This window comes from Syngnathoides biaculeatus, chromosome 18 (genome assembly GCF_019802595.1).
Source record: "Syngnathoides biaculeatus isolate LvHL_M chromosome 18, ASM1980259v1, whole genome shotgun sequence".
NCBI classification, from domain to species: Eukaryota; Metazoa; Chordata; class Actinopteri; order Syngnathiformes; family Syngnathidae; genus Syngnathoides; species Syngnathoides biaculeatus.
The window spans coordinates 9,224,193-9,244,751 of NC_084657.1; the positions used below are offsets into that span (position 1 = coordinate 9,224,193).

Genomic DNA, 20,559 nt, shown 5'->3' on the forward strand with positions numbered 1-20,559 from the left:
AGGTGTCAGTGGGCGGGAGGTGGGGCACACCCTGAACTGGTCGCCAGCCAATCGCAAGGCACATAGCGACAAACAGTCGCACTCACAATCACACCTAGGCGCAATTTAGACTTTCCAATGAATGTTGCATGTTTTTGGAATGTGGGAGGAAACCCGAGTGACCAGAAAAAACCCACACAGGCACGGGAATAACGTGCAAACTCCACACAGGCGGATCCGGGCTTGAACCCGGGACCTCAGAACCGTGAGGCCAATGCTTTACCAGCTGATCCCACCGTGCCACCCCTCCTAGCAACAGATAATTCAAAAACAGTCCAAGAGGCAGATGTTGAATGTATTTATTAGAATATCATTCGAGAGGAGATTCACGTGAAGTTTTTTTCCGTCATAAAACCTACAAGTGTTGTAAAAACCTCGAGCAACGACAGTCACTACGCGTTCCTTCTGGCTTCTGCTTAACGCAGCCACGTGATGCGTTCGAGTGTCATAAAATAAACGACGACCAACAAGAAACGGAAGGTCAGAACCTTCCGGAGACTTTGGTCCGGGCGGACGCTGACTCGTGAAATGAAAAGGACTCCCTGGGAAGTGGAGGAAAAAAGGTTTTGGTCCTTCTCGTGAAGACCAAAAGGTGCAGCTCGCTTTCCGGGATGCGCGAGCCGCTTTGAAAAGTTCCAAACAAAGGAAAAAGGACAAAAAAATCAACGGGTCGATTTCGCGTGGAATGATTCGTCGGTTCCGAGTGCTGGGGGAACCGGATCCTGGTGGGCTTTAGCCGTAGTACTTCTGCAGCAGCTGGTACTTCTGGGGAAAACGACAACAAAACAGTCATTGGCACGTCGACGTCAATGGCGACCAAACCTGGCTGTAAATAACATCGATAATAAATCATAATTGAAGCTCCGTTATTATAACCACGAAAGAAGTTTCCCCACAAATTCCAAATAAGCAGGGCGTCGGTTTCCCCTTCAAAATAACAGCGAATACGTGAGTTTGCCGGAGATTCAGTCGCAAAAATATGTGCTGGTCTGCTGTGCATTCTTCCTGCGGCCAGTAGGGGGCCGCTCACACTTCTGTAAAATTGCTTGTTGAAGTGCACTCAACGCCCCTTTTGGAGAGTAAAGCGGTTACTCTCAAAAATTGGTCAAAATGATGTCGACTAACATAAAATCGAGAATAGTCTAGGATCTAGAGTCTAGAATAAAAAACCTTTGATCCAAACTGTGGTTCAATTTATTAAGTAACAGAATTTTCATGGGTTTCAATTGCAATGTGACAAAAACTCCATTTCTGATGAATTTAAGAAGCTGAAGTTGGATCTTCCGGAATCCGACAAAAATCCCCACCTTGCAATAACCGCTCCCGAAAAAAGAAGCCAGGTGGACCGCAAACGGCCCGCACGGAAGTGCCCGGTTTCAGGCGGCGAGAGCGCCCTCACCTGGACGACGGCGGCGGCCATCACGGCGACGACGGCGAGCAGCAGCAGGCGACCGATCCCGCCCAAGTTGAAGTTCTTGAGGATGAAGAAGCGAGCCCAGCCCAGCTTCTTGGCCGTGTGGGGAGGGTAGCGCATGTTGTTCATGCCCTCCATCTTCAGAGCCTTGATGAGGCAGGCCCGCAGGTGACTCAACTGGTCAAAGGTGTGCTTGCCGTGGTAGCAGCCCATCCCGCTGTTACCTGCGGGACAGGACGGACGCGGCGTGAACCACCACGGACCAGCGCCTTGCGTCCATTGCCAAAACCGTGGCATTTGTCTCGCACGGCGACACTACTGCCGGGAGGACGGAAGGGGAAACTGGCTTCTGGACTGACTGATGAACCCAAACATCCTAGTTGTCCTCTTCGATCTTTGACTTACAAACTGACATAGTGGCATTCTCTCTCTCTCTCCCCATTTTTCCTCAAAACATAATCCTTGAATCCAAATTTGTTCATCTCGATCAGGTTTTTTCCTTTCACAGTATTGAAAATGCCGATTTTTTTTTTTTTTTTTTTTTTTATGTAAACAGCCAAGACTTGTCAAGTTATGGTCAAGGTTACTCTGAGGAATACCAAGTCTAAGTGAAGTAGAGTCCTAAAATTGGGTGATTTGAGTCTGACTGGATTCAGGTTTTGTCATTTCCAACCTCTCGCAGTAAGCGAGTTTGCAGGATTGGAGGGTTGACGTATGAAGACCAAAGAACTAAAGCAGAAATGGTCTGGATTTCTGAGAGGGTGAAAGGCTAACAAAGCACAGAAGGGCTGAACTCTGAAGGACTAAAAGCAGGAACGCTTGGAGGATTGGACGTATAAGGCACTGAAACTAAAGGGCAAACCTTGGAAACTGAAGGATCCAAAGTGTGTCATGTAGAAGGACTGATGGGCTGAAGGAAAACAGGACCCCCTGAGGAGTTAGGAGTCTTAAGGGCTGAAGACAAATAGTCTGAAGGAATTAAAGGCACATTTGAAAATTTAAAGGACTGGACTCGTCTCATGGATTGAAGAAAGGACTAGATTAAAAGGAAAACAAGATGGCCCTGAAGGAGCTGAAGGACTGACTGAAGAACTAGGTCTGGAAAAACAGGCAAATTTAAGACTATCTGAAGGCCAGGATATGGGGTTTAAAGGACTTGAAATCTAAGGGACTGAAGACTATTGGACAATCAGCAAAAACACTTGGGGTCTGAAGAAGGGAAGCTGGAGGACTACCCTCTGAAGCGCTGAAGGGTTAGAAGGACTGATGATCAATCAAGCTGAATGGCGACTGTTGTAAAGATCTCCTCAACTACAGACAGAAGGACTAGATCTGAAGAACATACGGTCTGAACGAATTCCAGATGGGCTTTCTCAAGGACTAAATTACAGAGGGGTAAGTGGGGACATTCTCACAGGTTAAAGGTTTTCAAAGTATGAAGACCTAAACACTTGGAAAGACTTTAGTCTCTCTGAAGGACTGATAGACAAGGGCTCTGTCGGGGTTGAACTCCTGCACAATATACGTCAAAATGCCAACGTTTCACTTGTCGCCTATATGTCTTCATAGTTAAAGGACTAAAGTTCTGCCTGGGTCTGAAGGTTGATTCTTATCAGAAGGTGTGCGTGCTCACCAACACCCCCAAAAGGCAGCGAGCTGACCGAGTAGTGCACCAGACAGTCATTGGCCAAAAGTCCGCCGCTGGAGGTCTCGTCTCTCATTTTCTGGATGACCTTCGACCAGGGCAGGGAAAAAAAAACCAGAGTCAAAGTTCATGTCACGAGCACATTTAGTAGCAAAGCAATCAGGCCTGTCACTAAGAGACTCTTTCTGGAACTGATGATCGCAGGTACTGCATCGATTAACTGAGTAACTAACTGCCACGGGAAAAAAATGTTATGCCCGCATGCTCGGGTCTCTTGTTCTATGTCTGGTTGTTACGTAACCAAATTCTGGCGTCTGAAGCTTATCTCTACATACTCCGTAGGGTTTGGAATCTCTGGCGTGAGGCCAATCCGATAGAGATCGAGAAACACTGGTTACAATTTGATTTAAAAAAAAAAAACATCAGTTTTCTGAAGTATATCGCCCACTGGAAATGATTTTATTTGACTCTGTTTTATTGTCTGCGTATTTACAATCTGCAATTTGGAATATTTACAATTTTGCTGCGTATTGTTCTTTGAAAACAAAGTAATGAAAGACTGATCACGTTTTCTAGTCCAGAAATTCAGAGATTTTCCGGTCTGTATTTAGTCCTGGGGTGCAGGTGAGTGTGTCTGTGTGTGGTACCTTGTCGTCATCAGAGAAGACGTAGAGCGCGAGAGGTTTCTCGCCCTTGTTGACAAACCGGATGGCTTCGTCCACACCAGTGACAGTCACGATGGGCAGCAGAGGTCCAAAGATCTCCTCCTGCATCACTTTGGCGTCAGGTTTGACGTCCCGCAGCACTGTGGGAGCTGGACCCTCGCCCACCCAGAAGTTGTGTCAGCGCCCAACAGGACCTGGCGGTCCACGTGAGTATGTCACAAACATTACCTATGAAGCAGTCTTCCTCGTCGTTCTCTCCGCCCACGGCGACGGTGCTGTCCTGCAGCATGGCCATGATCCTCCTGAAGTGGCGCTGGTTGATGATGCGGCCGTAATCCGAGCACGTCTTGGGGTCGTCTGTGTAGAACTCCTGCGAGAGAACACGGGTACGTTTTGATTTTTCTGGCCCTTCTCAAAGAGACGACATATACAAAAAGCGCTTTCCATTTAAAATACAAAATAGAATACCGAGTCACAAACGTGAGACAGTTAATTCAAAAACCAAGACCAAAACACAACAATTAGTCATCTGATAGGTCTGACCAAAGAGCTGGTTCTGAGCTCAGGTGCAAGTGCGTTCCACAGTTGTTCATCTCGCGTGAGTGATTCAAAGTTTCGGTCACTAGGACAATGAAATGAGACCTGATCCTGGAAGGATGAATGTGCGCTGAGCAGTGAAAGCCCTGGAAAGGGACTCCTGAAGTGGTTTCGTTCAGGGTCAAGAAAAAACAGCCAGCTAGTGCAAAGACAACAGATCGGGAATGGCGTGTCTCTGCCAAAGAGCTATACGAATCCTTGCCTGTGGATTTGTGGACTCACTCCAGGTACTCTAAGCAGGTTTTGTTGAGAAAATTCAGAGTGAAGGTGTGAGGAGCTGATTTAAGGTTAGCAGACTCTGTAGTACCTTGATGGCCTTGCGGAGCTCCTGGATGAGGCGCTCCTGGACGGCCGCCTCGCACAGGATGTAGTCCGGCGCGATGCAGGTCTGACCGCAGTTGGTGAACTTTCCCCACGCCACACGTCTGCGCACAGAGCGAGCAAGAAGGAAGACGTCCTGACGGGAGGACGCGGCCCGAGGGCGAGGATTCGGGGATTCTGGCTACCTGCAGGCGATGGCGATGTTGCACTTGCTGTCGACGTAACACGGGCTTTTCCCGCCCAGCTCCAGGGTGACGGGTGTCAGGTGCTTGGCGGCCGCCGCCATGATGAGCTTTCCCACGGCGCTGTTTCCCGTGTAGAAGATGTGGTCGAACCTTTGGCGCAGCAGTTCCTGCGTCTCGGGGACGCCGCCCGTCACCACCGGGTAGAGCTCCTGGTCGGCACAACAGCTGATTGACGAGATCCCGCGTCACTGCCCGTGTCTACCCTCCCTTTTCATTTTTAATCGTCTTCAATAAATCTCAATGTCCATTTGTATGTTTATTTCCCACTACGCGCCGGTGTCAAACGTGCAGCCCGTGGGTCACGTCTGGCCCACCACGTTATTTGATGTGGCCTGCTGCAGCTAATCACGTGCGTCAGTCTTCACCTTTATTGAGAGACTGTTTTGTACTAAACACTTTTCTAAAGTAAAAATTGACAGTTTCCAGAAACAATCTTGAGTTCTTGATTTCCAAACTAGTTTTCCACCATTTTCTTCTGTAATACGACGTAGCCCCCAGTATAGCGGCGGTTCGCCATTCGCGAATTTCACGTATGTCTTACTTTGTCCAGGTACAGGGGCAGCAGCTCGTCCATCACCTTGGCCGTGTGGACGCAGACCTCGGACGGCTTCACCACCGCGGCGTTACCTGGCGACGCGACAAGCGATGAGCTCGGCGGGGGCTGCGCGCGTCCGTCCGTCCGAGCGCTCGGTCGCTAAGAGCTAGCTAACGCGGACCTTTCCCGACCCGACCCCGCTGCACCACCGAGCGGCAAACCAAAGGTTTTGGTGAGACAAATATGTACACTTTACATCACAAAGCGTTAGCGTACGCGCAAGCTAGCAGCAGTTGTTCTCACAGGAGGACTGATGCCAAAATGTGACTCTTCACTCTTTTCAAATTGCTGACTCAACATAATACAAGTCCTGTCACTCGAGTTTTACCTTTGAGCCAAAGAAGTATTGAGCACGAGAACAGGAAGTGAAGCGTCGACTGGGTCACATGACTGCACAAGTATCAAATTATACTCACGTCACGTCAAACGGGAAGATTTGTTAGGAGAGAAGTCGTACCGGCGGCGATGGCGCCGACGAGCGGCTGCAGGGTGATGGCCCACGGGTAGTTCCAGGCCCCGATGATGAGGACCACACCCAGAGGTTCCGCTTTGACGTAGACGGAGTCCGACATGGTCAGCAGGTTCTTCTCCACCGGCCGCGGCGCCGCCCACTCCTTCAGCTTCCGGAGGGCCAGGCTGATCTCCTCCTCCAGGCCCAGGGTCTCGTACATCTGGACCACCACCTCGCTCTGAACGGTAAACGGAACCGGGCCGAGGCGGGGCGAGCCAGTGAGTTGCGATGACGACGGGACCGTCTCGCTCGTTTTCCGGAGTCTGTTTTCACGATCTTCCGTCGTTCGGAAGTTCCGTGAAAACAGTTCCAAGTTTCCTATTTCAAGTCAAACCTCCAAAATAAAAACGTGCAGTACGATAGTTTCAGAACACCTTTTGGGCCACGAGAACTGATTATGACGGTCCCGCTGAAACAAGACCAAAATAGTTGGGACTATTTTTGGGACTGCGGAAGAGGCCACCATCGGGCCAGATAAGCGGTGCCGAATCTGTTCCTTATGCCGGCCTGCTTTGATTTTGAAAGGCTGACTTTTAACTGGGTCCAGACTATCGGACTACTTTTTACGATATCTTTTCCAGAATAATAGATTGATCTAGTTCTAAGTGTACTACCTTGTTGAGGTCCTTCTTGACGGCCCGGCAGATGTCGTGGCGGCGCTCGGTGAGGAAGCGCTGAAGGTTCTTCAGCTGCCGGACGCGATGCTCCAAACTTTTGGAGCGGCCGGTCTCGAAGGCCCGCCTGGCGGCCGCCACCGCCTGCTGCTCGCGAGACATCCTGCGAAAAGAAAAAAACGGGCTGTCGCAAAAATTCCGAACCGCCTCGGCGTGCCGGACTTAGCGGACTCGCCCTGTCGATTCGGGAAAATCCCGTTTTGGTATTTGGCAGTGGTGATCCCCAACGAAGGCGCCGGTCCCAACTGGACTGTCGCTATGTCGGATTTGCGGTCCACTTCTTGATCATTTTTTTTTCAACCCTGCTTTGAGATATGAGTGACCAGATTTTTTTTTTTTTTTTTAATTTTTGGTACAAGTTGATTTAAATAATAATAATAGTAATAAACACCTGATCGGGTAAAGGACAGCATCGGTGTTCCGGTGTTATAATAATTTAACGACAAATTTGACACTACTCACGAGCATATATTCTTTATCGCCTACATAGAGCGGCGAGTTGGGACCTGAACCACCCACGAAAAGCGAAAAACCGCGGGGGGTGTGGGGGGTTCTGTTTATGTGGGAACCAGAATGTTCCCAAATATGTAAAAAGTATTTGCACTTTGCATTTTTGAGACAAAAAGAGGTAATTGATTATAAAACCTTATAAAAACAACACATGCAGTATTATAAATTTATAATCTAAATTATAAAACACTTTCCGGTGCGCTACATAAAGACGTGGTAAATATCTGTAAAACCGCTTCAATAATTTTTAATAAGGAAGCGAAAGCGATGACTGTATTGCTTTATACTGCCCCCTAGGTGGCGCAAGTGTCCATACACGGTAATATTTTACATCTGGGGTGTCAAAAGTCATTTTTTTTTTAATCGCGGGCCACGTCGTAGTTACGGAGGGCCATTATGACGCCGTAGAAATGTTTCATTGACCCACCATATTTCAATTTATGAACTGGTTTTGGAATCAGAAATCAAGTGTTGTTGATGTTTGGCAAAACGAGCAATATTGAAACATCGTCAATTGGAGATTTTAGCACAGATTTTTAACAAAAATCATGGACGTCAATATCCACGATTTTGCCTTCACGGGCCACATGAGCCCATGTGGCGGGCCGGATCTGGCCCCCGGCCCTTGAGTTTTGACAGGGGCGCTTTATGTTTTGATCAATATATGCACGCACGACTATATTAGAAGATTATATTTTCTTGATGGGGAAAAACAATCCGTTGGGTTTTTTGGGGGGGACTCACTGCAATGTCGGAGTTGAATTCCAAGTGCCGTACTTTCTCCTTTGCCTTCCCCTCGTGGGCACAGGCAGGCATTACAAGCTCACAAAATGTTTATTGCGTGTCGTCGTGCAGCAAAAGTCGCAAAACTTTCACTTTTTTAGCATTCGCTGGCTTATTATGGGATGTCGCGCTGCAAGCCGCCGAAGAAGGGTGGGCGCGCGCCCCCGCGTGCGTCACATGATCTCTCTCCGAGCCCCGAGTGAACGTCTCGCGAGGCTCGGGCACGCGCGCGCGCGCAGCGCTCGCTCACACAAAGGGCGAGCTGGCGGAGACGCGCGTGCACGATCAGCGGCTCTTGACTTTTTTTTTTTTTTTATTGGCGGCGAGTACTTCCGCCATGAAAAGTAGTCCCCGAGGCGAACCCGAACGCGGAGACGTCGGCCGCTGTGTGTGGTGGTCTTACCTAAAGGGGGGTCCGCTCGTGTGCGCGCGTGCCTCTGGACTCGAACGGACTGGGGGACGGTCTGGGCCGGACGCTAGCGGATCTGGCCGGAGTCGGAACGGCAGGCAAGTCCCGCTATGTCCCGCCTCCTTGTGGGCGGGGCCTCCGACGACACCAAACAACAACAACAAGAACGCCGCCGCGCGTCCTTTGGTCCTTCGATCCGATTCCAGTCCACGAACAAAAATTGAGGCTGGCCCTCCTCTTTTTTCCACGCGGAAGGAGAGAATAAAGGCCGAATGTTCTGGAAAAGGAGCATCACAGCGTGACGCAGCACAATGAAAGGCAAACTTCAACCGTATTCAAAAGAAGAAAACCGACTATTCTGCATCAGAATACAAATTTGAAAACAATAGCGAGGAAAACTAGTTGGGGGGTGATTTCCGGTAGATCCTGGCAACTTTATGAATGCAGAGCTCCCGTGCAGCATAAAAAAACTGCAAGAAAAAAAAAAGTCCGCTGTTTTGATTTCAAAGCTTTCATTTAATTCGGGTTAGTGTTATTCATTGATAAGTAATTCATTTAAAAAATTCATAATAATAATTATTTTGGTTCATTTGGTTTAGTTTATTCAAAGTGTCGTCGTCGTGCCGCTTTCGGGTCAACAGTCGGGGAAAAGATCTCTCCAGCCGCGTCGCTTCGTTCGCGGACTTTGTTCGCACGTTAGGGGTCACAGGTCAAGCGGCCGCCGTTCACATAAACCGGGCGGCTTCTGTCTTATCGGGAGCGATTATGTGCGCGGTTAATGTTCGACGGGTGAGGTGGTCCAAGATGCGTGAGAGCGTGGCGAGCGGGTTCCACCGGCATGCCTCAAATTTACCGACCTCCGATTATGTCCTCGTCCGGGGGTAGTCAAACTGCGGTGCGGGTCCCGCCGGTGGATAACGAGTTTATCACAAGCAGTACGCAACATTATTTCTCGTCAGATCACGACATTTTTGGTCAAAGCACCTGCCTGGTATATAGGAGAGCCTGGGTTCGAATCCCTGCGGTTCCTGTTTATTTCTCATGATTTGTCATGGATTGTTTCCAATCGGGACGGCACGGTGGCGTTGGCCTCGCAGTTGTGAGGTCCCGGGTTCAATCCCGGACCCTGCCTGTGTGGAGTTTGCATGTTCTCCCCGGTGCCTGCGTGGGTTTTCTCCGGGTGGACACTCTGGTTTCCTCCCACATCCCAAAATCATGCAACAGTCAAAAAAATTGCCCATAGGTGCTTGTGAGTGCAGCTGTCTGTCTCCGTGTGCCCCGCGATTGGCTAACAACCAGTTCAGGGTGTGTAGCATGACTCCTGCCCTTTGACCGCCGGCACTCCCCGCGACCCTTGTGAGGATAAGCGGCTAAGAAAATGTATGGATGGTTCCAACCGAGGCACAACGGTCAACACTAATTAACAAGCAGGACTGAACATGAAAAGATGAACGTCTGAGTCATCAGAAAGAAAGTCTTGAAATGACAGGTAAATGATTTATGATTTTATGCGTTAATAATAAAACTACAGAACTGACTTGATCAATTGAAGAAGTGCACAGAGAGAGAGACAAAAAGTCAGCTCGTGTTACATTCTTGTGGCAGGTGGCTCGAATTAGTTCGATTTATTTTGCAGGCTCGCAAGTGAGGATGACTTTAGCCGGCAGGGGGCGCAGTTGCGCGCACACTCCGACTCCGTCCGCGCTGGCGGTCTTCGCCCCGCAGACTTCTGATACGGTGAAAAGTTGGATTAAGTTCATTTTTGACTTCGCGTGAATGAGACTTTGGCGCAGCCGCCGCGTCTTGCCTTTGTTCATCTCCTCTCGCCGCGCGAGTTGTCAGGAACGTCTTCCTGCCGGCAGCCCAGCCAGAACTTGGCGACGGATCGCGGGTAAGGCGGCGCGGCGGGCGCCACGCGCTTACTCCGCAGGTCCACTCGGTAGTATTTATCTGGACAGGGACGCGTACAAGTGCGGGTGACCTTCGAGAAGCTGCCCCGTGCGCTCGTGCGCGGTCTCACCTCTCTTGAAGAAGTAGACGTATTGAACGGGCTTGACGACCGGAGAGTCCGCCCGTGCCGGCGCGGTCGCGGCGACGGTCTCCTCCGTCGACGTTCCGCCGAAATCCAAAAAATCGCTCCAGATGTCGTCGAAAAACGTTTGTCGACTTTGCCGTCGTCGGTTCTTCCTGCTGGGCTTCCTCCACCTGCGCGAGTTTGGACTCTTGGCGGGCGGCGGCGCCGGTCTGGGGCTCAGGAAGACACGGCCCGCCATGGCTGCGTCCACCGGGGGGGCGACGCCCGCCCAGTTCTCGGCGATGCGGTGCGGTCCAGAAGAGTGGCTGCCGGCTGAAAGAGAACGATGAAGATGGAGAGGATATGGCGAGGGGGGGGGGGGGCGACTTGCGGGCACCTGACCTGTAGTCCCGAAGAGATCGGCGAAGAGGCCGTCCAAATCCTGCTGGCAGAAGAGGTCAGCGTAGCGCGAGAACACCAGCGAGGGCGACGAGCGCGTCGTCTGGACGCAGTCGGCGTGTGACGGCTGCCGGAGGAACTTGTACACGTAGTAGCGATCGTCTGCGGAGGCGTGCGCACGTCAGGTAAAGACGCGCCCGCTGAAAATCGGAAGCGCTCTGCGAAACTTTGCTGATGGGAGCTTATTGTTCATAGCAAATGGAGGCACGCCAACAACAGGAAGTAAGCCTCGGGAGTTCCTTCCACGACGTCCACGTGGTGTCGTCGGTACCTTTAAAGAAGTAGGCCTTCTCTTTGCCGAGGTGATTGGCTGCAGGCACGGCAAAGGCGGCGTGGAGGTCGTCCGGGATGCCGTCGAAGCCCTCGGAAATGTCCCTGGGGAAGCCGTCGTCCAGGACGTCGCCGTCAAAGCGCCAGTACCTCCTTCCCTGAGATGCCGTGTGTAACGACAACGCTGTAAAGCGCCCCGGCTCAACGGTGTTGTTCATCGCGGACGGCGGCGGCTATGGACAACGCCGTAAAGCGGCCCGCCTCGGCTTCGTGATAAGCCACCCGGCCAAGCTGTGATGGCTCATCCCCGCCGCGGAAATGGATCGGATGTGATCGCATATCATCTGAATATGGTTCGAAAGGATCGGGTAATACTGGCCCGGTCACTTTACTCGATTGTGAGATGTCCTGTTCTCCGAACAGCGCTTGCGCGTCCCATAGTAGGTGGGCGGACAAGCCGCCGCCGAAGCCGTGCCTCGCGGACGAGCACGCCTTCGGCCGGGCTGGCTCATACATACTGTCCGGGAGTCTGTTGTTAGTGATCCGCATATCATCTAAATATGCCCTGGTCACTTTACTCGGTTGTGTGATGTTCTCTTCTTGGAAAAGAGTTTCCGTGTCAGAAGGGGCGCGTTGGTCTCCACTACAGCCAACATGGCGACCACTTGTATGTCGTCGAATGACACTTCCGCAACTTTGGATGCTCATATTTATTTTTTGGTATAGACATTGAAGTGAATAATGGTATATGTATTTTTTATGACAATATCTATTTTGGAATGTTGATAGGGATGACACTTAACTGGAGCTGTCAATCATTCTCACGGATCCAAGATTCGGGGCCTAATCTTTCCCTTCTACTCGAAAGCCATGCTGACACAACGCCGCCACCTGCTGGCATCTGTTGGTCGCTAACGGTCACCCGCTTCCTTCCACGCCTCCCGGGAATTATTATTATTATTTTTTTTTAAATGGCAGCCTTGGCTTGGCGGAGGTTCGGAAAGGCAGCCCTGATCTTATTTTAGCTAAGACGAGCGTAGCTCAGCTCACCTTAAAAATGTAGGACTTCCCGTGGCAGTTGATGCGCGTGAAGGCGGCGTCCACGGGCCCCGGCATGCCCCACACGTCCTGGATCAGTTTGGGATAACCGGGGAGCACCGACGTGTCGTCCAGCTGGAAGAAATACTCGCCTGCGACGGGGAAGACAAAAGCAAACAAACAGGCTCACGTGGAAAATGAATTTTGAATTGTCACTCCGAAGATCAGAATTGGGGGGGGGGGGGGGAACAAAAATCGTGATTCGATTTGAATGTGCCGCCACAATTTTCCTTGAAATTTAAAGGAGACGATCCACATTTTATGTATATAAAAGTTCAGAATATCAAATTGACGCTACCTTTTTTTTATTTTTCCAACACAAGTGAAGAATTATCTCCGTACTATGAATCCCTGACATTTGAAATGTAATAAGTATAAAAAAATAAGTATATAAATAAAGTATAATAAATGTAATAAGTGGCTAAGAAAATAGGTAGATGGAGGACTTCAAGCGTTTATGCCACAGTGTCAAACTCAAGGCCCGAGGGCCAGATCCGGCCCGCCGCATGATTTCATGTGGGCCGCGGAGGCAAATCATGATGATCAACTTCCATGATTTTTTTTTTGTTCAGATCTGTACCAAAGTTTCAAATTGTCCTTACATAAACGATAATGTTGAGATATTACACACATTTTTGTGTTACCAAAGGGCAATAGTTGGAAAAAACAATTACCCTTGAGTTCTGAATCCAAAACCAGTTCATACATTTCATGTGTAAATATGATGAGGCAGTTAAAGATTTTCATCGTTTCACCGCCATAACGACCCTTTGAGGGAAACCGCACGTACAATGCGGCCCGCCACAAAAATGAGTTTGACACCCCTGGTTTACGCGTGGAAAACCAAGAAGGCATCGATTTATTTTTTGTCTTTACCGTTATTAATCGAATTTTAGGAAAAAAAACAAAAAACACGTATCTACCGATTTGGCAGGCGGGAACGATAAACGGTTGCCAACTCGGTCGTTGCACCGGCAATCAAAATCGGAGATTTCAGTGGACATTCGAGGGAATCCGTGGGGTTCTGTCTCTCCTGTAGGGGGAGCACCTCTGAAGGCGTACACAGATCCGTTCTTCAGCTGCAGGAAGGCGTCGAAGGGCCTTTCGGAACAGGCGTCGGCGTCTCGGTCCGCGGGCGTCGTGGGCCGCACGGGCGTCGGCGGCTGAACGGTCGTCGTAGCCCGCACGGGCGCAGACTCTTCGGAGGCGGCGAGCGACGCGGCCAAAGTCGGCGCCGCGGTCGGCGCCGACGTGGTTTGGTTCCCTTCGTATTCCTCGAAAGTGTCGCCGCGTACCGCTGGAGGCGAGCGCAGATACGGTCAAGTCGGCGACACATTTCGGGGCGTCTGTCGCGCCATGCCGAGGGACGCGCACGGCGGTCGTGCTCACTTTTTATGCTGCACGTTTTGTCGAAGTCGTCGCAGCAGCTCCCGTAGTAGACGCACATGGAATCACACTGGCACTTCCTCGACTGATCAAAGGAACCGCAGCGACCCGTGCACGTTTCTGCGCACGCAGCACACACACACGCTCAATTACATACGTCTAATTTATTAAAATGTGTGCGCGTCGGAGTTGGCGTACCATCTGCAGCCAAGATGGCGTCCATCATCGCCATCGCCATCAACGAGATGACGAAGAAGCGCGGCATCTCCATGGCGGCGAAAGCCCGAAAACCGTCCCGAGCGTCGGAGCGTGCCGGTCAGAGTCCGGCGGGACGGCGTGGGCGTCTCTCAGGAGTCCTGCGATCCGATTGGTCCGACCGCCGAAAATGTCAAATATCAGGTTTGCTTTTGCGGGAACGCAAACAACACACGCCTGACCTTACGACCTCGATGGGAACGACCCACAAAAAAAAAACATCTGATTAGGGGGAGTCTGCTTCGCCGTTCTGGGGTCGCGAGTTAGAGTCCGATGTTTTCTTTTTCTCTTGCGTTGCGTAAAACCTGTTAGCATGCATAGCTAAGTGATTCCATGACACTTTTGACATGCGTTATGATTTCTTTTATTCTTTTTATTTCTCCCCCTCGTTGTGACGTCGACACGCCGCTGACTTTGCATTTCTCTTTGTCGCGTCCGAAAGGCGCACACGTCAGCACAAAAACACACACACACCTATACACAAAGGCATCAACGAAAATCCACAATAGACTTTTGTGAATGGAGTGTGCGTTGAAGTGCGCGTTCCTTCTTTTGGTCGTCCCCATAGAGGTCAAGCTGGGTCCGAGGGCGGAAAATCGTGCCGGACGTCTTGCGGAATTTGCGTATGTGTGTGTTTGTCCTGTAGAAACATGCCTGCGTGTGTGTGCAACGACATCAGTTCCAAAAAAAAAAATGTGCTGACACGAGAGCCCCCCCCAACCATCGTATATAAACCCCCGCTGACGGCGCCCCTGCAGGTCCGTCACTGGAACCCCGCGACACGCGCTTGACACCCGAGGGGGAACTAAAGCACGAGTACGCGCGGAGGTCTCATTTTTCTGAACAGGAACGTTTGCGGTGACCCCCGACGGGAAGAAGATGGCGCCGACCAACCCATTGCTGGCGGGCACCGGGAAGGTGAGTCTGCGTAAACACGAGAACTCCGAAATCCGCCAAATCATAACCGACCCGAGATGGGTGACCGCGTGTCAATCACGCATGATAAATCATCACCATGGCCTGATTGGTTCCTCTGGGAAGAGCGCCGAACCCTTACCGCGCGTCAATCCGACACAAGCGGCCCGGTCCCGGTTCCGACGCTGACGCTAGCTTGCGCTTGCACGCGGTTTGTGTGTCCAGATCACGGTTTACGACCAGGAGCACTTCCAGGGCAAGCGCGCGGAGTTCGCGGCCGGCTGCCACAACGTCGCGGAGTGCGGCCTGGACAACGTCCGCTCCCTCAAGGTGGAGTGCGGCGCGTACGTATGCCGCGACGTCCGGCGTCCTCAAGCGGGACCTTGACGCTTTTCAGGTTGCCGATTGAAGGACGAGATGACAACTGATTCTTGGTGTGGAGTGACAGCGACCGGGTACTGATTGCGGTTGCTTCCAGCTGGGTGGGCTACGAGCACTCCAACTTCTGCGGCCAGCAGTTCGTCCTGGAGAAAGGGGACTACCCGTGCTTCGAGGCCTACAGCGGTAGCAACTCCTACCGCATCGAAAGGATGCTCTCCTTCAGGCCCGTCCGCTGCGCTGTAAGATCCCGACAACTCCGGCGCCGGCGTCGGGCTCGATGCGCTTTACGCGACGCGCTTTTCCTTGTCCTTCAGAACCAAAAGGAGGCTCGCATGACCATCTACGAGAAGGAGAACATGACGGGTCGGGAACTAGAGCTGTGTGACGACTACCCGTCCCTGCAGGCCATGGGCTGGTCCAACAACCAAGTGGAATCCATGCGAGTCCGGACCGGCGCGTAAGTGCTCCGGTCGCCGCCTTCGATGACCTTCGGTGATCGTAAACGTTGTTAGCTTACGTACGATACGAACCTGTTAGCTTCCGATATTAAGCCCGTCTCTCCTCCGTCAGGTTCGTGTGCTACCAGTATCCGGGCTACCGAGGCCAGCAGTACGTAGTGGAGTCGGACCTCGGCGGAGGCGAGTACAAATGCTACCGCGAGTTCGGCTCCCATGCTCGGAGCCCGCAGATCCAGTCCGTCAGGCGGATCCAGGACTGAGGGCCCCCGTGCCCTTTTCCTCCCACGGTCCGAGCCGGATCGATTCCGGGCGCTCGGCTGCGAGCTGCGAGACTTTTATACCTTGACGTGACAAAAGATGCGAGTAGAGGAAGTGCCCGTCGCTCCGTCGTCAGGCTCGCTTCAAACTGTTTGAATAAAGAAACAAGAGCGCCAGCGTCCCGTTGCTCTCGTCTCTTCTTTTCCACGACTGATCGCGTTTTCTTTCACGTTGTCCGACGCCGCGGGAAAAAGAAAGCTCGAGCCGAACGGCAATCTCGGTCGGCGACTTTTGCGACCTTAACGTGGACTCACGTCAACATTGCGAAGCTTTTCAAAGCACTTCGGGTGGATTTGCTTCTTTTGTTTGTTTGTTGTTGGTTTTTTTTTGTTGCCCCGCAACACCCAAGTAAAGCCGCGTTCATGTAAAATGAGGAATTTTACGCGTGAAATTTATTATTACGATTGTGGTTGATTGGGTGGCTGGGACGGAGAAATGAAATTTCAACTTCATATTTCCTATTTGTGTTTTTTTTTCTTTTGGCATCAGCAGTAGAGAGCAAACATTGTGAGGTGGCCTCTTCAATGGTTGGCCCTGTAATAGGAGCCCCCCCACCCCCCCCCCCGCCTCCCTGGGGGTCCACTCACTTCTAAGTGCCTCCACTAAATTCAACCGCACCAAATTGTTTGCGCCCCCCCCCCCGTCTGATTCTCAGAGATGCCGCTGACGACTCGAGCGTCCATAACGACGCCGCAGCCACTCCAGGCAATGAGGTGTGATGATGATGATAATGATGATGAGGAGGAGGAGGATGATGATGTGTTGATGAGAAGGGGGAGGATGAGGAGGAGGAGGATGATGATGAGGAGGATGATGATGATGAGGAAGAGGAGGAGGAGAATGAGGATCATGATTGAGGAGGAGGTGGTGGGTGGTAGGAGAGGAGGATGATGAGGATGATGATGAGGAGGAGGAGGAGGAGGACGATGAGGATGATGACGAGGAGGAGGAGGATGATGATGATGATGAGGATGATGAGGAGGAGGATGAGAATGATGATGATGAGGAGGAGGAGGAGGAGGAGATGAGGAGGAGGATGATGATGAGGAGGAGGACGATGAGGATGATGACGAGGAGGAGGAGGAGGAGGATGATGATGATGATGATGATGAGGATGATGAGGAGGAGGATGAGAATGATGATGATGATGAGGAGGAGGAGGAGGACGATGAGGAGGAGGATGATGATGATGATGATGATGAGGATGATGAGGAGGAGGATGAGGAATGATGATGATGATGAGGAGGAGGAGGACGATGAGGAGGAGGATGATGATGAGGAGGAGGAGGACGATGAGGATGATGACGAGGAGGAGGAGGAGGACGATGAGGAGGAGAGGATGATGAGGAGAGTGAGGAGGAGGAGGACGATGAGAGAGAAGAGGATGATGATGATGAGGAGGAGAATGAGGATGATGATGATGAGGAGGAGGTGGGGTGGTGGTAGAGGGAGGATGATGAGGATGATGAAGAGGAGGAGGATGAGGAGGAGGAGGACGATGAAGATGATGATGAGGAGGAGGAGGATGATGTTGAGGATAATGATGATGATGAGGAGGAGGAGGACGATGAGGAGGAAGATGATGATTTGATGAGGAGGAGAATGAGGATGATGATGATGATGATGAGGAGGAGGAGGTGGGGATAGAGGGAGGATGATGAGGATGATGATGAGGAGGAGGAGGACGATGAGGATGATGACGAGGAGGAGGAGGAGGACGATGAGGAGGAGGATGGAGGAGGAGGATGATGAGGAGAGAGAGGAGGAGGACGATGAGGAGGAGGATGATGAGGAGGAGAATGAGGATGATGATGATGATGAGGAGGAGGAGGAGGTGGGGTTAGAGGGAGGATGATGAGGATGATGAAGAGGAGGAGGATGATGAGGAGGAGGAGGATGAGGATGATGATGAGGAGGAGGAGGATGCTGATGATGAGGAGGAGGAGGAGGACGATGAGGAGGGCTGATGATGAGGAGGAGGACGATGAGGATGATGACGAGGAGGAGGAGGAGGAGGATGATGATGATGATGCTGATGAGGATGATGAGGAGGAGGATGAGATGCTGATGATCTGAGGAGGAGGAGGACGAGGCGGAGGAGGATTCCTGATGATGATGATGGGATGATGAGGAGGAGGATGAGAATGATGATGATGATGAGGAGGAGGAGGCCGTGAGGAGGAGGATGATGATGAGGAGGAGGCGATGAGGATCTGACGAGGAGGAGGAGCGGCCGATGAGGAGGAGGATCTGAGAGAGTGAGGAGGAGGAGGACGATGAGGAGAAGCTGATGATGCTGATGGATGAGGAGAATGAGGATGCTGATGCTGATGAGGAGGAGGTGGGGTCAGAGGGCGGATGATGAGGCTGATCCGCGGAGGAGGATGAGGAGGCGGCGGCCGATGAAGATGATGCTGAGGAGGAGGAGGCTGATGTTGAGGATCTGATCTGTCTGAGGAGGAGGAGGACGATGAGCGGAAGCTGATGATGATGAGGAGGAGAATGAGGATGATGATGATGATGATGAGGAGGGGGAGGGTGGGATAGAGGGAGGATGATGAGGAGATGATGAGGAGGAGGAGGACGATGAGGATGATGACGAGGAGGAGGAGGAGGACGATGAGGAGGAGGATGATGAGGAGAGAGAGGAGGAGGCCGATGAGGAGGAGGATGATGAGGAGGAGAATGAGGATGATGATGATGATGAGGAGGAGGAGGAGGTGGGGTAGAGGGCGATGATGAGGATGATGACGAGGAGGAGGAGGAGGACGATGAGGAGGAGGATGATGAGGAGAGTGAGGAGGAGGAGGGGGACGATGAGGAGAAGAGGATGATGATGAGGAGGAGGAGAATGAGGATGATGATGATGATGAGGAGGAGGTGGGGTAGAGGGAGGATGATGAGGATGATGAAGAGGATGAGGAGGAGGAGGATGATGAGGATGATGATGATGAGGAGGAGGATGATGATGATGAGGATGATGAGGAGGAGGATGAGAATGAGGATGATGATGAGGAGGAGGACGATGATGAGGATGATGAGGAGGATGAGAATGAGGATGATGATGATGAGGAGGAGGAGGAGGACGATGAGGAGGAGGAGGATGAGGAGGAGGAGGAGGTGGGGTAGAGGGAGGATGATGAGGATGATGATGATGATGAGGAGGAGGAGGACGATGAGGAGGAGGATGATGATGATGATGAGAATCATAGTATGAGGATGAGGATGATGATGATGACGCCGTGTGAATAAGATCCTGTTTGTTTCTCGCAAGCATTGAATACTTCTCAGCCCGAATTGCAGGAAGTCGGCAGTTCCCTGTTGGAACTTTGCCTTGGAACTCCTCCAACCCGGGCCAAGTTCTCCGGGCTCTTCGGGGGCCCGCGTCAACCTCTCGGGGACTTCGGGGAGGGAGGGGGGGGGCCCGGTCTGACCTCCCCGGCCGGACCGTCGTCTCGCTCTTCTGCGGGCTTTTTTTTTTTGGGACATTTTTCCGCGTGCGATCACGTGACCCGTCTCCTCGGGACGCTCACGCTCGACCGACCGGCCGCGAAGGCGCCACGCGGTGCCGGCGGCGCTTCCTGTCGGCGGCTCATGGGGAGAAATCGAAGGACGGACGGGGCCTGAAACCTTTATTGATTTTTTTTTCTCTCCCCCGGCAAACCCTCTAAATTGCCCCTTGGTGTGATTGCGAGCGCAGTTGTTTGTCTCAACGATTGGCTGGCGACCAGTTCAGGGTGTACCCCGCCCACCTCCTGCCCGTCGACAGCCGGGATAGGCTCCGGCACTCCCTGCGACCCTTGTGAGGATAAGCGGCAATGAAAATGGATGGATGGACTTGTTCACGCGAGTCCTCCTCGCCGTGGCGACCACACATGCGTGACTTTCTGTTCTTCGGTGTTCCCGCCATCGACATTCTCAGCTGCAAGTTCCTCTCTTTTCTTTTCTTTTTTTTTTTGAATTATTATTTTTAATAGTAGCGTCATAACTCAAAGATGCTGAATTTGCACAATGCAATTTTCGAGGAAGTCAGAGGTCGCACTTGCACATGGTCTCTCTCCAGTTTATTCGACACATGCAAAAGAAAGGACACGTGTCAGTCGTGCAGTCGGCTTTCGGGGAGCAGCCCCAAAAAGCGCTCGCCGGCCGCCATCTTGGAGAGGAACATTGTTCAGAATTCCGTCGGTGGCCAGCAGGTGGCGCTGTCGAGTGTGTTCGCGTGCGTATGTGTGGGTCTCGAGCCCCCACCCCCCCCCCTTCCTCGGATTCTGACCTTCGGGTCAAGCGGGAGCGCAGAATCCCGCCGATGTGGTCGCTTGCACTTCTGTCGCATCAGGTCTTCTTCTTCTCCACCCGTTCCATCACTTCCTGGGTCGGAGTCCAAAGGTCACCCCGGGGTCACTGCTGGAACTCTGCACGCACACACGCGTTTCATGGAGCTTTCACGATATGTACATGCGCATTTCTCGCTAACCTGCTTGAGATCCACGTACTAGTGCACTCTTTTTGTTACACGTTAGCATCATTTCCGGCCTACAAGCTGCGACTTTTTTCCACACGCGTTCAACCCTCCGGCGATGCGGCTAATTTGTCGATT

The 20,559-nt window shown here is 51.8% G+C and overlaps 3 protein-coding genes across 8 annotated transcripts; 1 reads left to right on the forward strand and 2 right to left on the reverse strand.

Moving 5' to 3' along the window:
- Positions 1-323: 323 nt before the first annotated feature.
- On the reverse strand, positions 324-8,559 carry aldh3a2b (aldehyde dehydrogenase 3 family, member A2b). Its single transcript, XM_061802553.1, has 11 exons — positions 8,403-8,559; positions 6,647-6,809; positions 5,979-6,210; positions 5,468-5,553; positions 4,867-5,075; positions 4,668-4,785; positions 3,992-4,133; positions 3,746-3,912; positions 3,087-3,186; positions 1,439-1,677; positions 324-804 (listed from the first exon to the last, which is right to left on the reverse strand). Exons 2-11 carry the CDS (start codon positions 6,806-6,808, stop codon positions 772-774), a joined length of 1,488 nt encoding a protein of 495 aa, XP_061658537.1. The 5' UTR covers position 6,809; positions 8,403-8,559; the 3' UTR covers positions 324-771.
- LOC133491447 (beta-crystallin A3-2-like) lies at positions 5,630-16,074 on the forward strand. 6 transcript variants are annotated; one of them, XM_061802573.1, is made up of 7 exons: positions 13,908-14,034; positions 14,537-14,648; positions 14,738-14,808; positions 15,031-15,149; positions 15,284-15,425; positions 15,501-15,643; positions 15,757-16,074. In XM_061802573.1, exons 3-7 carry the CDS (start codon positions 14,770-14,772, stop codon positions 15,902-15,904), a joined length of 591 nt encoding a protein of 196 aa, XP_061658557.1. In that variant the 5' UTR covers positions 13,908-14,034; positions 14,537-14,648; positions 14,738-14,769; the 3' UTR covers positions 15,905-16,074. The 6 variants fall into 6 exon arrangements, with proteins under 6 accessions (XP_061658558.1, XP_061658552.1, XP_061658555.1 ...); XM_061802574.1 differs by lacking the exons at positions 13,908-14,034; positions 14,537-14,648 and adding an exon at positions 5,630-5,693; XM_061802568.1 differs by lacking the exon at positions 14,537-14,648 and having other exon boundaries at positions 13,834-14,034.
- vtnb (vitronectin b) lies at positions 8,760-13,740 on the reverse strand. The gene is made up of 6 exons (XM_061802558.1): positions 13,639-13,740; positions 13,298-13,546; positions 12,202-12,341; positions 11,153-11,309; positions 10,429-10,983; positions 8,760-10,358 (listed from the first exon to the last, which is right to left on the reverse strand). Exons 1-6 carry the CDS (start codon positions 13,694-13,696, stop codon positions 10,222-10,224), a joined length of 1,296 nt encoding a protein of 431 aa, XP_061658542.1. The 5' UTR covers positions 13,697-13,740; the 3' UTR covers positions 8,760-10,221.
- Positions 16,075-20,559: the final 4,485 nt, after the last annotated feature.

Excerpts from the sequence above, each read along its gene's own strand:
- aldh3a2b (XM_061802553.1), bottom strand. The coding sequence starts at position 6,808 with ATGTCTCGCGAGCAGCAGGCGGTGGCGGCCGCCAGGCGGGCCTTCGAG. Across the intron at positions 5,076-5,467 it reads TGCCCCTGTACCTGGACAAA|GAGCTCTACCCGGTGGTGAC; the intron begins GTAAGACATACG and ends TGTGCCGACCAG. Across the intron at positions 1,678-3,086 it reads GCTGCCTTTTGGGGGTGTTG|GTAACAGCGGGATGGGCTGC; the intron begins GTGAGCACGCAC and ends CCTGTCCCGCAG.
- LOC133491447 (XM_061802568.1), top strand. The coding sequence starts at position 13,848 with ATGGCGTCCATCATCGCCATCGCCATCAACGAGATGACGAAGAAGCGC. Across the intron at positions 14,809-15,030 it reads TGCTGGCGGGCACCGGGAAG|ATCACGGTTTACGACCAGGA; the intron begins GTGAGTCTGCGT and ends TTGTGTGTCCAG. Across the intron at positions 15,426-15,500 it reads TCAGGCCCGTCCGCTGCGCT|AACCAAAAGGAGGCTCGCAT; the intron begins GTAAGATCCCGA and ends CTTGTCCTTCAG.
- vtnb (XM_061802558.1), bottom strand. The coding sequence starts at position 13,696 with ATGTGCGTCTACTACGGGAGCTGCTGCGACGACTTCGACAAAACGTGC. Across the intron at positions 11,310-12,201 it reads GGAAGTCCTACATTTTTAAG|GGAAGGAGGTACTGGCGCTT; the intron begins GTGAGCTGAGCT and ends ACGGCATCTCAG. Across the intron at positions 10,359-10,428 it reads CGTCTACTTCTTCAAGAGAG|ATAAATACTACCGAGTGGAC; the intron begins GTGAGACCGCGC and ends GTCCCTGTCCAG.